Genomic DNA, 17,641 nt, shown 5'->3' on the forward strand with positions numbered 1-17,641 from the left:
GTAGAAAATATTTAAAAGCGTTTTTATGAAAGTTTTTTTGTTAAAAGTATTCAATTATGGTCAGATATACCAGTTACCATATTGTGTGTTTTGATTATTCTTGATTCTTGATCTCTGATTTTTTGCCAAAATCAAATCAATCTGGGACTGAGAATAGTGGGTTATCCTTGTGGGTTTGTTTACTAACTGAGTCATATTAAAACAATCAATTGTAAGTTTTAGGGATTTTCTTCCAGATTTATCCTCCCAATTTACATTAAAATCACCCATTAATACAACCTCTTTGTTGAAGTAACATTCCTTTAACATGGAATTAAGCTGATCATAAAATTCACATTTGGAGATGGTGGTCTGAAGACACAGACAAGAGTAAGAGACATTTGCGATGATAGTGACACTTTCAGACCAATACATTCCAATTTAATTTCACTCGATCACTCAATCTGCCTACAATTCAGGTGTTCTTTAATGGAAAACGTTGCTCCTCCTTGACCTCTTGGTCTCTCTCTTCTAAACGTACATTCAAAGCAGCAGAGGGTGAGTTTACATGTAGCTACGTACATTCAAAGCAGCAGAGGGTGAGTTTACACGTAGCCACGTACATTCAAAGCAGCAGAGGGTGAGTTTACATGTAGCCACGTACATTCAAAGCAGCAGAGGGTGAGTTTACATGTAGCCACGTACATTCAAAGCAGCAGAGGGTGAGTTTACATGTAGCCACGTTTCTGAGAGGCATAGAAAGTCCAGGTTTGAGTCAACAACAAGATGTTTTATTTGATCCATTTTAGGCAAGAGACTTTGAATATTCAAATGCCTCCCAAACAGTCCTTTAGGTCTTGAGTGTGTTTCCCAGAGCACCCGGGCATGATTAACCGTCTTCAAAAGTTTATGTGAACTTAATCTTCTGATAGCTGGATTCAGACTGCTTTGCTTCCCTTTCCGTCCATCTGTCACTGTGTTGCTGAGGATGATGCAGGGATGATGATGCAGGGATGATGATGCAGGGATGATGATGCAGGGACACGTATACACATGTAACACTGCTATAGTTTGGGCCTGTGCACATGTAACACTGCTATAGTTTGGGCCTGTGCACATGTAACACTGCTATAGTTTGGGCCTGTGCACATGTAACACTGCTATAGTTTGGGCCTGTGCACATGTAACACTGCTATAGTTTGGGCCTGTGCACATGTAACACTGCTATAGTTTGGGCCTGTGCACATGTAACACTGCTATAGTTTGGGCCTGTGCACATGTAACACTGCTATAGTTTGGGCCTGTGCACATGTAACACTGCTATAGTTTGGGCCTGTGCACATGTAACACTGCTATAGTTTGGGCCTGTGCACATGTAACACTGCTATAGTCTGCAGGGACGGTGATGCAGGGACACGTATACACATGTAACACTGCTATAGTTTGGGCCTGTGTGAGCACATGTAACACTGCTATAGTCTGGGCCTGTGTGAGCACATGTAACACTGCTATAGTCTGTGTGAGTTAGCCAGGTCATCTGTTCAACCTCCACTCTGGTTCCCACCACACCCTTCATCCACCCCCTGTCCATCCACCCTTCTATCACTCCACCCTCTATTCCTGTACCTCTCTATCTCTCCACCCTTCCATCTCTCTACCCCTCCCTCCTCTCCTCTTCTCTGTCCTTCTCTACTCTCCTCTCCCCCCTCCTCTCTCCCCTTCTCAGCCCTTCTCTGCCCTCCTCTGCCCTCCTCCTCTCCCCTTTCCCCTCATATCCACTTCCCAGCTCTGCTCTCCTCCATAGCTCGGCACAATGACAGGACCTATCAGGATTCCCAGGCCAACAAACAATAGAGCCTTATTCAACTGACCCTCATTCCAGAGGTGCAAATATAACAAATAAAGGGCCTGTATGTGTCCATTCAGTGGGTATATCATGATGGAGCAGGGATGTGCTCAGAGTGAATCCAGGCCTGATGGAGCAGGGATGTGCTCAGAGTGAATACAGGCTTACCAGTCTCCAGCGGCGTTGACAACCAAGAGGGAATAAAACAATGGTCCCTTGTAGCCCAAACCCTGACCTCATTGTAGCCAGTCTGATGATGGAACCAGCCGGCTCCTCTAGGGGGTCTGGGTCAAGACTAAACACAGAGCCAGCATCTGCTCTGCTTATTGGTCGAGCTTGGATGACTTCGAGGGTTGTTGGTTGTTGTGAGGCGACAAGGTTCATGTGAGGCGTCTCTCTTGTAGGCCTGAGTGTGAGATGTGAAGTGGACCGAGGGACCAGAATGTAAATGACTCCCTTGATGAGGCAACGCTCCTGTGTTGTCATTAGTGATTGGTGTCCGTGCAGTAGCATACTCTGCTCTGATTGGTCGACTGGCCTGCAGCTTGCGAGAGTAGTGGAGCGTGAGAGTTTAAAACGGGAGATTAGATGAGAGAGAAGCTGGACCTAATTGCATTGCGTATGTGGGGTGTGTAGGGTGTGTGTATGTGTGTGTGGGGTGTGTGTGTGTGGGGGGGGTGTATGTGTGTGTGGGGTTTGTGTGTGTGGGTTGTGTGTGTGTGTGTGTACAGCTGCTGTTTAAACCTTCAGACTACAACACAACGTTCCCCAGGGAACGGCTCTGCATACGGCTTTCTGCTGAGAATAAATGTTAGAATAACCAGGGTCAACGCATTACGATCATAAAAAAAAGCATAACAACTTTTAAAAGCCCTTTAATGGTGGGATTGTCAAAACTCAACATGAAACATTTGACTTTTCAGCACTTATAACATTACAGCTTGTCTCAGACCTGTCCTATACAGTCTCAGTAATGGAGGAGATGGTTTATTCAACCTTACATCTTCACCAGTCATATTAATATCTCCATCATCACGACACCTTGTTGCTTTTGCCCCTATTGTTGCCCCCCTGATCCCCTACTGCCCCGCCTGATCCCCTACTGCCCCATCTGATCCACTAATGCCCCACCTGACCTCTTGTTGCCCCCCAGGTGCTGAGCAGGTACTGCTCCTGGCTCGTAGGACTGACCTACGCCGCATCTCCCTGGACCTCCCCGACTTCACCGACATCGTACTGCAGGTGGAAGACATCCGGCACGCCATCGCCGTCGACTATGACCCTGTGGAGGGCCACGTGTACTGGACGGACGATGAGGTGAAGGCCATCCGCAGGGCGCGCATCGACGGTAGTGAAGCCCAGACGCTGGTGACCACGGAGGTGAACCACCCTGATGGCATCGCTGTGGACTGGGTTGCACGCAACCTGTACTGGACCGACACGGGCACTGACCGCATCGAGGTGACCCGGCTGAACGGCACCTCCAGACGTATCCTGATCTCTGAAAACCTGGAGGAGCCCAGAGCCATTGTGCTGGACCCTGTTAACGGGTGGGTGTTTGTTTGTGTTTTCTGTTTCTTAACATTTATGAAAGTTCTGATCCACATCCACACTGTAAATTACAGTAAATGATCCCCTCCCTCCCCCTCCTTCCTCCTTGCCTCCCTTCGCCCCTCCCCCCAGCTACATGTACTGGACTGACTGGGGAGAGAGCCCCAAGATTGAGCGGGCCACCCTGGACGGCAGTGAGCGTCTGGTGTTGCTGAACTCCTCCCTGGGCTGGCCCAACGGTCTCGCCCTGGACCACGCTGCTGGGAAGCTGTACTGGGGCGACGCCAAGACTGATAAGATAGAGGTGAGCCTCCAGCAGCTCCGGCTCAGCGGAGCTGGGGAGAACATCACTCTGGAACACCTTTGGTGCTAGGTAGTCTCTGGTGGGTGGTGTTTGTGGTTCGTGTTTGTGTGTGAGTAATTGTTGGTTGCTGTTTTGCTCCACGGTTTGTTGTTTGTGGCTTGGTGTTGCTGAATGGAGGTGAAGTTAGTATTAGGGTTATAAAGTCAACAGTGTTTTTTACCTTGAAAGGTCAATTTTTCCAGCAAGCTAGTCTCTCCTGCCTGCCTGTCTGTCTATCTATCTATCTGTTTGTCTGTCTGTCTTTCCTGTCTCTGTCAGCTGGCTCAACAATCTTTTGATTTCGATGTGACTACTTCCTCTTTCATTCTTGTGCTTGATATTTTCATACCAGCACAGAGATGGGTTAGGGTTAGGGTTTGAGATGCATTTGTGTGTGTGTGTGTGCATGGGCACGTGTGTGTGTGTGTGTTTCTTCAAGGTCCATGTGTGATTTATAGTCTACCTGCATGCACAAGTCCCAGGGTGTCAGAGTACCAAGGTGGTCATATTTCTGCAGTCACATGCTCCATATAATATGTAAACACAGGAAGAGCCAAGCTGCATCCCAGATGACTTCTCATGGAAGATTACTTGGTGGAAATTATGGTCTGTTCACTGGAGTTAGTTTTTCCGTCCTCTCTCTGTACTTTCCCTCTGCTTTGTTTTGACGGTTTATCTTCTCTTCACACCCAGACTAGTCTGCCCTACCTAGACTAGTCTGGGTGTGGCAGGACTAGACTAGTTTTGATGTGGCAGGGCTTTGGTTGTACTAGGATAAGTTAAGTTGTTGGACTAGGCTTGGCTGGGCTATTTTAGACGTGTGTTAGGGTTAGACTCTGACCCCTGGCCTGGATAGCACAATGGAGCCCCACAACAGAGGAGGGAAGAGGGGGGAAGGGGCAGGGGTTCCCCTCCCCCCTCCACCCCCTCTCCGTTCTGGGGTTCCTCTCCGGCCAGATGCAGCCTGCTTCAGAGGCAGCTGACAAGTGTGTTCTGTTCTGCTCTTTCCAGCCGACTCCTTCAGCTTCACCTAATGAAGGCTTCGCCATTCCCCCTCTCACGCTGAAAAGGTCTGAAGAGCGTGCTAATAGGGGGCCCCCCCCGCTCAGCCCTTCAGCAACTTTTCATTTAAGTTTTTCTGAAGCTGTTTTTTGTTGTTTGTTTGGGGATTTATTTATTTAATTGCATTTCTTTTACACTTTATTTTATTCTCCCAATTGCTATTGGAGATTCTAGGTTTTCCTCTCTGTTCTGTAGAACCCTGCCTTGCCATTTAGTTGTTACTGTTTATCCCTTTCCTTATTAAAGACTTTTCTCTCTTTCTAGATGAAAACAGCACTTAGTCTTGAATGCGACGTTTTGAAAAAGTGCCTTCTGGCATTTGGAATGTGTCAGCTCACTGCCTGAATGGTTTCCAATAGAGGTCTGAAGGCAAGCCCGCCTCCTGGCCTCTCCCCTCACCCGCCTCCTGGCCTCTCCCCTCACCCGCCTCCTGGCCTCTCCCCTCACCCTCCCCCCATCCTCTCCCCCCATCCTCTCCCCCCAGCCTCCTCCCATCCTCTCCCCCACCCTCCCCCCATCCTCTCCCCTCACCCTCCCCCCATACTCTCCCCTCCCCCCATCCTCTCTCCCAACGCTCCTCCCATCCGCTCCCCCCATCCTCTCCCCCCACCCTCCTCCCACCCTCCCCCCATTCTCTCCCCCCACCCTCCCCCCATCCTCTCGACCACCCTCCCCCCATCCTCTCCCCCCAGCCTCCTCCCATCCTCTCCCCCACCCCACCCCATCCTCTTGACCACCCTCCCCCCATCCTCTCCCCCCACCCTCCTCCCACCCTCCCCCCATCCTCTCCCCCCAGCCTCCTCCCATCCTCTCCCCCACCCTCCCCCCATCCTCTCCCCTCGACCTCCCCCCATCCTCCCATCCGCTCCCCCCATCCTCTCCTCCCACCCTCCCCCCATCCTCTCCTCCCACCCTCCCCCCATCCTCTCCCCCACCCTCCCCCCATCCTCCTTCCGGCCTCTCCCCCCACCCTCCCCCATCCTCTCCCCCACCCTCCCATCCTCTCCCCCACCCTCCCCCCATCCTCTCCCCCCTCCCTCCTCCCATCCTCTCCCCCACCCTCCTCCCATCCTCTCCCCCACTCTCCTCCCATCCTCTCCCCCACCCTCCTCCCATCCTCTCCCCCACCCTCCTCCCGGCCTTTCCCCCCATCCTCCTCCCGGCCTCTCCCCCCTCCCTCCTCGCCAGACTCGCCCTCCACCCTCTCCTCCCAATTTCTCCTCCTCCTGGCCTCTATCTCCTCCCCCTTCCCTCTCTTTCTGCACCGCTGACAGGGCCTCTTCCTCCTCCCTCCTCCCTCTCTTTCTGACAGGGCCTGACTCAAAAGAGCTCTTTCTTTTTTTCTCCTCTTTTTTCTTGTTGCTAAGTGAATAGCCTCAGGGTCTGAAGACGTCTGCCATTGTTCCTGTTTGGTGTGAGGGGAGACAGCCTCAGTGCTGCAGCTAAATGTTTGTCATCTTCACACCTAGCTGAGTCCATTATGCTCTGGGTGCATTTCAGTCCTGATTTAGACTGAAGTAACAGACTTTGGGAAGGGTCCTCTGGTGAGATGCCTCCTGCCTTAAATAAATAGTATTTCGGGAAGCTGGAGGAAGTTGAAGTGTCGTCAGTACAGCTACGGGGAACATGGTTGTTTTCCTACGCTAGACTGGCCTCAGAGTTTTGATATATGATCTAACCCACACAGAGTATGTATATTCATACACACACAGTATATACATTCATACATATGGCATGTTCATGTATGGTGAACTTCTCAGTTTGAGAAGCTGTTCTCTGATCAGTACAATAGAGAGACCCAGCACCTCTCTGCTACATTAGGCTGGATGAGTTTGGCTGAACAATGACTAGGTGAGAAGAATATGCAGATACACAGGGTAATTTAAATTACCTATTGAAGCATATGTTTTGTGTTTGGGTGTGTGTGTTTAGCATGTTTGGCCACACATGGCCGTGGTGGCTTCATGCTCTCTTGGTACAATGTGTCTGCCTCTGAACTCTGGAGGTTGTGGAATGAGCCTGCATGAGCCTGGGTGAGGCTGCATGAGGCTCCATGAGCCTGGGTGAGGCTGCATGAGGCTCCATGAGGCTGGGTGAGGCTGCATGGGGCTGGGGGGTTTGTGGAGCAAACTGTGTGCAACTTGCACACCACCTCCCTCCCTCCCACCCCCCTCCATCCCTCCATCACCCCACTGCTGGAATCCTCTGATATTGCCGCGATGTACCTCCCTCAAACCTCATAACCCTCCTTCCCCCCTCCTCCTCTTCCTCCCCCCCTCCCTCCTAGCAGTGTATGTGCTGGGGGGGATAGCTGTGTATGTGCTGGGGGGGATAGCTGTGTATGTGCTGGGGGGGCTAGCTGTGTATGTGCTGGGGGGGATAGCTGTGTATGTGCTGGGGGGGATAGCTGTGTATGTGCTGGGGGGGATAGCTGTGTATGTGCTGGGGGGGATAGCTGTGTATGTGCTGGGGGGGCTAGCTGTGTATGTGGGAGTCAGATGGCTGAGCGGTTAGGAAATCGGGCTATTAATCAGAAGGTTGCTGGTTGCAACATTGTGTCCTTGGGCAAGCTAATTCACCATACTTGCCTTGGGGGAATGTCCCTGTACTTACTGTAAGGTGCTCTGGATAAGAGCGTCTGCTAAATAACTAAATGTAATGTGCTGGGGGGGGGGGGGGGGGCTAGGGGAGCTAGCAGTGTATGTGCTGGCTTTTTTAAGACAGATGGATCTATTTCCTTTAATTTCTTGTGTGGTGCTGAAGTGTATTTAACAAGTCAACCGTGGTGTCTTACTCCCCCAAGAAGGTTTCATCGTTTAGTTTCCTCCACACAAAAGCTTCCCATTCAGAGAAAGTCTGTATTGAGAACAAGAGTTGGGCAGCTGAGGCCATGATGGGTGCTCGCCTCCTCCCTGAAAGAGATCAATAATGTTTCCTTAAAGCTCTCTGCTCCCGGGCCATGGACACATTGTTGCTGGCGGGAGCCGTGAAACCTGATTTGTGGAGGATTTTCCAGCAAGGGGCCTCCCTCTAAAACACTGGCCAGGCTAGTGACAGCTTTAGTGGCCGACCCGGACCTTTCCCTGGGAGACACAAGGAGACAGCAGAGAAAGTTGCACAGCAACATAGAAGCTATACTCTAGTGTAACATATCACATGTACAAATGTATGTAATATATGTTCACATACATGTAACCTGGGGCAGTCTAGGGTAACCTGGGGTAGTCTGGAGTAACCTGGGGTAGTCTGGGGTAACCTGGGGGTAGTCGGGGTAGTTTGGGGATGCCTGTGAAAACCTGGCATGGCCCAGCCTCAAGGCAGTGTTTCACTTTGTGTACAGGTCCTGAAACAGACTGCTCTCATTATGAGAGTGTGTGTGTGAGGATTGAGTCTAGGGAATGAGAACACATGTAGCGCATTAGTCAGACGTGTCCAATAAAAGGCGTCTGTTAGCGTGTGTTGTTGTGGTGAGCTGGTAGCAGCCATCACTGAGAGCTGTATCCAGTCAGCCTCGCTGAGAGGAGAGAGATGTGCTAACAGAAACACAAGGACTCCACCGTGTCCACCTTGTTCAGAGAGCCAGGCAGTTAGTTGCCTGGTAACTGTTTGTTTCTCATACAGTTGCTCTGTTGCTTCTCTTTGTATACATGTGGAAACGCACACACACACACAGTGAGATTTTGAGACTTTGTTGTGACAAGCTCTTAGGATGTACAGCCATTTGAGAGAAATAAAAGACACCTGAATGTGGTCACTCATCTGCCAGCTCTCTCCTGTCCAAGAGCTCCCCGGAGTTACCTCTCTCTCTTTCCCAATCTCTTTCTCACTCTCACGCCAGTGTGTTATTAGGAAATACTGATCTGTGATTCAGATTCGGCTGGGCTGGTCAGAGAGCTGCTCTGAGGTCAATTAACCAAGTCTGAAATGCCAAAGAGGCCTTTAAGTGCATTTCCAAGATGGCTGCCTGGCTGTACTGATGGTTAGCAGATGTTGGCTGTTAGTCTGTGTGTCAAAGAGAGTGTTAAATGGATGCAGATTTCCCATGCATTCGAAGTTCATCAGGATTTCGTGTTTGCTCAGGAAGAGGACTGTTAAGATTGTTTAGCTGTGTAACTGTAGATAGTGCACATGCTTTGGAGTGTCTTGAATAGACATTGCTATACAATGCTTTCTCCTCATCTTAAAGGCAGGGTAGGTCATGTTGTTGAGAGGTACTTTTTGTCATATTTGCTGAAATACATTTCACATTCTGATAGCAACCAATACATGTAAAGATCTGACAGTAAAATTAAATCAGTCCAATATCTGTGGGCGTCGCAGGACTGTAAAAAACAAGACCAATCATCAAGATCATACCGACCTTAATGACTGGACGGCATTCAGACCAAATGCAATGTTTGGACAGGCTACTTGTCCGTCAACCTCCCGGCAGTAGTCAGGCAGCGTTCATGTGTTTTGGTGGAGTGGCTTTGAAGGGAGAGGAAGGATATTTTGGTTTTAATCCTTTACAATTCCAGTTATAATTGTTAGTCTCACAAAACTTACTGATCCTGCATTTAATAGATCTGCACCTTAAAAAACATTGCCCCAGCCTCAGCCCCAGCCTCAGCCCCAGCCTCAGCCTCAGCCCCAGCCTCAGCCCTAGCCTCAGCTCCAGCCTGGAAGAGGGGAAGAGGACGGTGAGGGGGATTGAACAAACAGCAGGTCCTATGTGAACGTACAAGTGGTGAGGTGATATGGTGAGATGATATGGTGTGGTTACATGTTGTGGTGTTATGGTGAGGTGTGGTTACATGTTGTGGTGTTATGAGTTGTGGCAGTGGTTACCATATTTTTGGGAAAATAAGCCGCATTTTCTATAAGCCGCAACCCACCAGAATGGGAGCTTCGTGTTTTTAAATCGGAGTACATCATCAGAGCTATTCACCTTCTCAGCAGTGCGGATGATATGCTGCAGCCTGCTCTTGTCCTTGGCAGTGGCAGCAGCGTACCAGGTGGTGATGGAGGTGAGGATGGACTCAATGATGGCTGAGTAGAAGTGCACCATAATTGTCTTTGGCAGGTTGAATTTCTTCAGCTGCCGAAGGAAGTACAGCCTCTGTTGTGCTTTCTTGATGAGGGAGCCAATGTTCAGTTCCCACTTGAGGTCCTGGGAGAGGATAGTGCCCAGGAAGCGGAAGGACTCCACAGTGTTGACTGGGGAGTCACTCAAGGTGATGGGGGTGAGTGGGGCTGTATTCTTCCTGAAGTCCACAACTATTTCCACTGTCTTAAGAGCATTGAGCTCTAGGTTGTTCTGTCTGCACCAGATCACCAGGTTGTCAGCTTCCCACCTATAGTCAGACTCATCTCCACCAGAGATGAGCCCAATGAGGGTGATGTCGTCCGCAAACTTCAGGAGTTTGACGGACGGATGACTGGAGGTGCAGCTGTTAGGGTTAGGTTAAGACTTAGTGAAATGTGGGTTACCCACAACATTGAGGGAATAGAGTGAGTGTGTGTTAGAGGTGGACAGTAGAAGCGGTATAGAAATATACCAGTATGAATTTGGCCTAACCTTACAATATGACTATACCATGTTGACCGCGATTCTATTCACATCAGCCCGTCATAAAATTACAGTACAAAACTTTAACGAAAATATTGCTATAAATCTACACAAACATTGAAAGGAATCTTCTGCTTCCTCATAGTTTATATGGCAAGGGGTCAGATGGCTGAGTGGTGAAGGGCTAGTAATCAGGTTGCCGGATCGATTCCCCGCCGTGCAAAATGATATTGTGTCCTTGGGCAAGGCACTTTGCCCTACTTGCCTCGGGGGGAATGTCCTTGTACTTACTGTAAGTCGCTCTGGATAAGAGCGTCTGCTAAATGACTAAATGTAGATGGAGTAGAGCATCGTTTTGGGGCTTTATCGTTCGGTTTTATATGACACAACTTCAGATGTTTACAGAGACTTAAATGTAAAAAATTGCAGCCTGGAAGAGTGTACAGAATTGAGTTTTATAATAATTTATTATAGCTAGCTCACTACAAATATTGAACATTGAATATTGAAGTTTTCTTGTGATCCCATAAACACACTGTTGATATTTACAGGCTGGCTCACGCGACACACCTGCTGTAACCCATCCAAATCCGTCCAAGTGCGGTAGATTAACTGCAGTGGTGCGGATTGCCTTCTATTGAAACGAATGGACTAGAAATGTTATGAAAAACTAATATATTGTGATATATATTGTTATCGTCCGTGCTTCAAAATTGTACCATGATTTAAAGTTTAGGCCATACCATCCAGCCCTAGTGTGTGTGTGTTCGCGCCACGGTGTGTCCCACAGGAGGTTTGGATACGTGTGAGCGCTGGTCTGTCTTGTAAATACAGTTCTGTTCTGGCTGTACAGTGCCTGCTGTTGGCAGAACAGTTCTTCCCAGTACAGGCCTGGTTCTAGTTCTTCCCAGTACAGGCATGGTTCTAGTTCTTCCCAGTACAGGCCTGGTTCTAGTTCTGCCCAGTACAGGCCTGGTTCTAGTTCTTCCCAGTACAGGCCTGGTTCTAGTTCTGCCCAGTACAGGCCTGGTTCTAGGCCTGTGTGTTGCTCTGTATCCCTGAGTGTGGGCCCATGGTGATGCATGTTCTATCAGAAGGCTCCAGTCACAGTTAGCAGAGCGTCCAGTCTGACAGTCTTGTCAGAATCACTGCAGGATGTTGATGTGGTATTTGTCTGTTTAGAAGTTTAGTAAACAGGAAACACATGCTGGGTCTGAAGGCTGTGCTAACCTTGTTATCTTCACATGATGCTTCAGGTCAACTCCTACCCACTACTACTAGTTACTAGTGCGTGTGTGTGTGTGTGTGTGTGTGTGTGTGTGTGTGTGTGTGTGTGTGTGTGTGTGTGTGTGTGTGTGAGAGAGAGAGAGAGAGAGAGGGTAGGAGTGATGGGAAGTGAAAGAGCAGTAGGGACATTCTGTTTGAATTAAGGTTGCGCTGTTCTTGGCTTTACGTGAAGACGAAACGGCAGATAAAAAGATAACATCATCTGTTGCCGAGTCGGGGCCTCTGAAGACTGGGCCAAATATCCAGCGCCTCTAATATTTCAAAGAATCCCACATTGAATAGGGTGGCCTGGAGGGGAGGGGGGTCTGAATCGGTGGGACAGGGTTCTAGGCAGTGGCGAAAATCTGCTATCAACTATGGGGGGGACAATTATATGACATTTTCTCAAGAGCAATTTCTGAGGGGGGACACCAAAATGATTGCTGTAATACAGCCTACATTGTAATATGTTAAACGTATATTGAGGAACCATAATTAATACTCCTGGATAATTTATAGTTCGTAACTGAAGGGTTGTGTCAACTTGTTCAAATGTAGTTATAGTAGTGTTTCTTATCAGTCAAGTATGAATGCAGGTGTACAGTACTTACAACCAGCAATACCAAGAAAGGCCAGTATGTACTGTACACTGTATGGGTGCAGTTTATGTAATTACAATGGGCATGGTGCAGTCTCATCTAAAATAATATCAATTGAACCTTCATAAAGTCGGTGAAATTTGCGAAACCAACTCAACCACTCTTGAAATGTCAACACTTTGTTGGCACGAGTCTGCAGTTCTGTAAATTGTGGGTGTGGCTGATATGGTTCTGTGCCACCACTGAGGTGACTAGACAGTGCTGTGCCACTGTCTCCTATACTGGTGCTGCTGGCAAAAAGGTTGACCCCCGGTCCTGCCATGGCTGTGACACTGTCATCTGAAGTCTCTCCCTGGCTCTTTCCCTTTCACCACCCTCACTGACTCACAGTCTGTCTCCTAGAAAAGACATAAGGTGTTTGCCATCCTCCTAATTACCAGTACCCAATACTCCAAAATTAATCACAACAACAATACCATTGCCTCAAACTAATCTTGGTTCAGTCACCATTTCAAGTAGAGAGTGGGGGTATCCATGGCAGTGTCCAATTATGTCCCTATTTTACAAGTCTAAAGAAGAGAACCTATCATGTTGCCAAACAAGAGACTCAACAAACTTACCTGAGACCCCCTGTCTCTGCCAGTCTGTTCCTGCCTACCTGCAGCTCTATTGTCAGTTTGTCATCTGGTGCCTCCTCTGTCTAATGGCATCATTATGAAACATTCAATTACCACATTTAACATCAATTTTCTGAACATTTTATCAACTAGTCTTTGAGATTAGGCCACTAGGGTTCTTTCTTTGCGTTCTGGTGTCCTGAAATGCTCTGATGTCCGTCTTTCTTTTTTCTGCAATTTTTCTACCATGCTGGCAGCACACGCAATGTGCAGTTTATTTACAGTAGGAGATGGGCTTCTATCATGTATTACCATTCTTCTAGAATAGGCTTCAATTTACCAGGTAGCTAGACAGTTAGGAAAGGTGAAAAGGATTGCATTGACAAGGATTGACAACTGTATGAGTTCACCCTTTATACAATGCAAACTGCAACCTTTTGTCATATTAATATAATTCATGTTTTGGTTTTATATTGGCTGGCTTCCCAGAATAGCTGAATTTGCAGAGCTAGTGAGCCCCAATTCCCAATTCCCCGTTTGTGTGGCCCCGTAAACTGGTCCCCGCTTCAAAGTCCCTAGAGACGATTTACATTTTACATTACATTTTACATTTATGCATTTATCAGACGCTTTTATCCAAAGCGACTTCCAAGAGAGAGCTTTACAAAAGAGCATAGGTCACTGATCATAACAGTGAGGTAGTCCCAAACATTGCAAGCAGCCAAAACATGAAGCATATATTGTGAAAACCAAACAAGTGCCAAAGGGAAGACCCATAAGAGCATGCATTTATACAAGTTACAAAATAAAGCAACATGAACCTCAAAAGTGCAAAACTACTTGTAGAAGAACAATCAACAGTAAAATATTTCACTGCGAGTACAAAAGTTAACTTCGTTATAACTAACCTACAAGAGCAACAAGTCTCTCAATAAGAGTAATTTTGATCATTGTAGAGGAAACTAACATCAGGTCCAGCCAAGCATTCCTAAGTGCCGTTGTACTCCCGGAACAAGTGCGTCTTGAGCCTTTTCTTGAAAGTGGGGAGACAGTCAGTGTCCCTGATGGAGGTGGGGAGCTGGTTCCACCATTGGGGGGCCAGGCAGGAAAAGAGCTTGTGTTGGGATCGGGCGGTCTTGAGCGGTGGGACCACCAGGCGTTTTCTGAAGAAGACCATAGGTGACGGGTGGGGGTGTGAGGCTGCAGGAGAGACTTGATGTAGTCGGGTGGAGTCGTGTTCACTGCTCGGAAGGTCAGTACCAGGGTCCTGAATCTGATACGGGCGTTGATGGGTAGCCAGTGGAGAGAGATGAGGAGCGGGGTAACATGGGAGCATCAGGGTAGATTGTAGACCAGGCCGGCCGCTGTGTTCTGAACCCTCTGAAGAGGGCGGGTTGCACATGCTGGGAGACCAGCGAGCAACGAGTTGCAGTAGTCCAACTTGGAGAGGACAAGTGCTTGGATTAGCAGCTGGGTGGAGTGCTCAGACAGGTATTGCCTGATCTTCCGGATGTTGTAGAGGGTGAATCTACACGATCGGGAGACTGCAGCAATGTGGGCCGTGAGGGAGAGCTCATCATCCATGGCAACCCCAAGGTTCCTGGCAGAGGATGAAGGGGTCACTGTCGCAGATCCCAGGGAGATTGCGAAATCGTGGGAGATGGAAGGTTTAGCCGGGATGATGAGAAGATCGCTTTTGGCGAGGTTCAGCTGGAGGATGTGCTCGGTCATCCAGGCGGAGATGTCTGTGAGGCACAAACATCTCACAAACATCTCAAATTTATTTACCTAGAATTAGCTTTTGCAACAAGACCATTTAAGATAATTATGACAATGGTAGAATATAGTATAGTTCTTTTCATTATCGCTAACCATGGCAAATGGATTTCGAAGAACTACAATATCCGTGCTGATCTTGGATTAAATTGACGATAGCAAAGTTTCCATCTTTTGACAACGCCAAATGGAATAGGTGCTAGCTAATGTTTGCTCCATCGGTTTGTTTGCTAGCTATGCAAATGCAGCTAGCTTAGTGTGTGTGAACCCTGCCAACATAATGAAATTGTTATGTTTCCATTAACTGGATTAATTTCACGTTAGCTAGGCCTACCTGCATTTCAGATAGTAGACACTCAAGTCACCTTGTCAGATAAGGAACACAACTACTGCATTGCTAGCTTCTCTCTAATTCAAACAGCTGGTGATGTTACTTTGTTAGCTAGCTAATATAGTGACCAATGCAGGGAAAATTGTGAAAGTTATGAATGTTTTATTGTATTGAGTGGTAGAAATAAATTGTCAAACCATGCCTTTCTTACAACTACTTACTGGACATCAGCCACCAATGACACAAACAGATACTGTCCGATTTTCACACATGCACCTGCATCACTGCTGAGGGCTGGAGCTTTGGATCAAACCATTTTGGGACCAAGGGCGGGGTTTGCACTAAAAACTTTAAAAAGTGCCATCGTGTCCATAATCAGCAAAGCACTTTCATTGCATATTATTAATATTATTGAAATTACATAGTTATGTTTACAGTGATTTATTGGGGGGCACAAATCATATTTTTCTCAGGATTGGGGGGGTCGTGTCCCCCCTGTCCCCCCTGGGATTTCCACCCATGGTTCTAGGGGGAGAGCGATTGATAAAAATCTGCCAGGTAAGTGAAGTGGCAGTGTTCATCGGATGGAGGCAGTGGGCTGTGAGGTTCAGGTGTGTGTGGTGTGTGTATGTCTGTGTGCGTTTGATTTGTTTACCTCTCTTCATGCAGTTCGGGGCCGTCACCAGTGTGAATGTGTCAATGATGGCATTAAGCAGTTCATCTATCTCTCAAGTTCAAACGTTTCTTGATTTTCTTTTTCTTTCACTTTTTGTTGCTGACTTTAACAAAGAACTGGTACACTAATTAGCAGACTGTCACATATTTATTTACATTATTTATCCCACACACTTCAGCTACAAGACTGTTTCCTTAACTAATAGTGTTCCTTTAGTTGGCTGTTTTCCCTCCAGCTCCAAGACTGTCCTTTCCAGTTGCTGGAGTGTGACTCAGGCCCTCAGCCCGTCACAGAAGCCTGCAGATTGAATTAGTGGCGCCTGGAGACACAGAGGAGCAGAGCGCAGCTTCACAATCAGCCTCCATTGAAGCCTGACTTCTCTCTGCATCTCTGATTAGACTTTTGTGTTTTTGGTTTTGTTTGTTTTGTAACGTTTTTCCTCGGTCAAGAAATGGGAGTTCTCACACGAGATAGTAAAGCCCTCCCTCTGCATGATTCTCCTTGACAAACCAGACCAGAGATGGAGAGAGACAGCTTCGTTCAGAGGAGAAGGCCATGTCTAATTGTCTCTCAGGAAATGAAAAGCATTTTTGTAAAGCAGGAACGGCTTCATGCTGGCAGGAGCGCCTCTGCATTTGTTTGGATTCTTGATTGGGCCCAGAACCCGGCTGGGTCAGAACTAGATAAAAAATACAGCCCAGTAGAAATACAGCCCAGTAGAAAGACAGCCCAGTAGAAAGACAGCCCAGTAGAAAGACAGCCCAGTAGAAATACAGCCCAGTAGAAAGACAGCCCAGTAGAAAGACAGCCCAGTAGAAAGACAGCCCAGTAGAAAGACAGCCTATCATCTCATCCATCTGTGTCTGGCCTCAGAATGTTACAGCCTGTTTTCACAAGAGTTGTTGTCTTGTTTTGACTCCTTGGACATTTATTTGTTGCCAACCTGAAATGTCTATCTTGACAGAAACATTTTCTAATACTTGTTCAGATGTTTGCTGATAGAGGTCATGGTTTCCCCCAATTATTGTTTGTTTGAGCAGTTCACACAGCCTGGAGGTGTACGAGTGTGTGTGTGTGTGTACGAGTGTGTGTGTGTACGAGTGTGTGTGTACGAGTGTGTGTGTGTGTGACCTCAGCAGGTCAGCTCTGGGATAATTAGCCGAGGCAGCTGGGCTGCATGAGCATCACAGAGGGGCCTGTGTCCACTGGCAGCCATGCGTTTACCCACACAGTACCAGGACCTCCCCCCCTTCTCCCCCAGGATACCCAACCCCTACCTCCTACCCCCTACCTCCTACCCTCTACCCCCTACCTCCTACCTCCTACCTTCCTACCCCTACTTCCTTCCATCCTACCCCCTACCCTCTACCCCCTACCTCCTACCCCCTACCTCCTACCCCCTACCGCCTACCTCCTACCTTCCTACCCCTACTTCCTTCCATCCTACCTCCTACCTTCCTACCCCTACTTCCTTCCATACTACCTCCTACCCTCCTACCCCCTACCCCCAGGATAGAGCTAGAGCTGGAAATGTGTGGAGTCCAGACTGTGTGTGTGTGTATGTGTGTGTGCATGTGTGTGTGCATGTGTGTGTGCATGTGTGTGTGTATGTGTGTGCTCGTGCAACCACCCTAGCCTGAGCCAGAGTCAGAAAGGGAAACAGGTGCCATCCTACAAAATACCTCATTACATCAACAGAAATACTTTTCCTTTCCTCCTCTAAAACCCTAAAACCAACCTGCCCCATTTCACTCTGATCAGCCCAGATCAAACCAGTCCAGCCCAGATCAAACCAGCCCAGACCAGATCAAACCAGCCCAGACCAGCCCAGATCAAACCAGTCCAGATCAAACCAGTCCAGACCAGACTAGACCCAGACCCAGGACCCAAGAACCCAGGACCCCAGGAACCAGTTCCCCAGTACTCAGGACCCAAACCGACGCCAGCACCGCCAGCTGTCTCCTCCTTACTTCTGGTTTTATAAATATTTACATTCCAGAGACAGGATAATCAGGAGTTGTAGCTCTCCCCCCTCATCACACACACT

The 17,641-nt window shown here is 48.1% G+C and overlaps 1 protein-coding gene across 3 annotated transcripts in view; it reads left to right on the forward strand.

The window, feature by feature from the left end:
* lrp5 (low density lipoprotein receptor-related protein 5) overlaps nt 1-17,641 on the forward strand; it is a 59,041-nt gene that overhangs the window by 19,654 nt on the left and 21,746 nt on the right. For all 3 annotated transcript variants that reach the window (XM_084672707.1, XM_084672708.1, XM_084672709.1), the window contains exons 7-8: nt 2,979-3,375; nt 3,509-3,680. In XM_084672707.1, the coding sequence (XP_084528833.1) occupies nt 2,979-3,375; nt 3,509-3,680 (569 nt within the window). The remainder of the gene's footprint in view (nt 1-2,978; nt 3,376-3,508; nt 3,681-17,641) is intronic.

This window comes from Hypomesus nipponensis, chromosome 14, assembly GCF_054491055.1.
Source record: "Hypomesus nipponensis isolate SF chromosome 14, ASM5449105v1, whole genome shotgun sequence".
Classification (NCBI taxonomy): Eukaryota; Metazoa; Chordata; class Actinopteri; order Osmeriformes; family Osmeridae; genus Hypomesus; species Hypomesus nipponensis.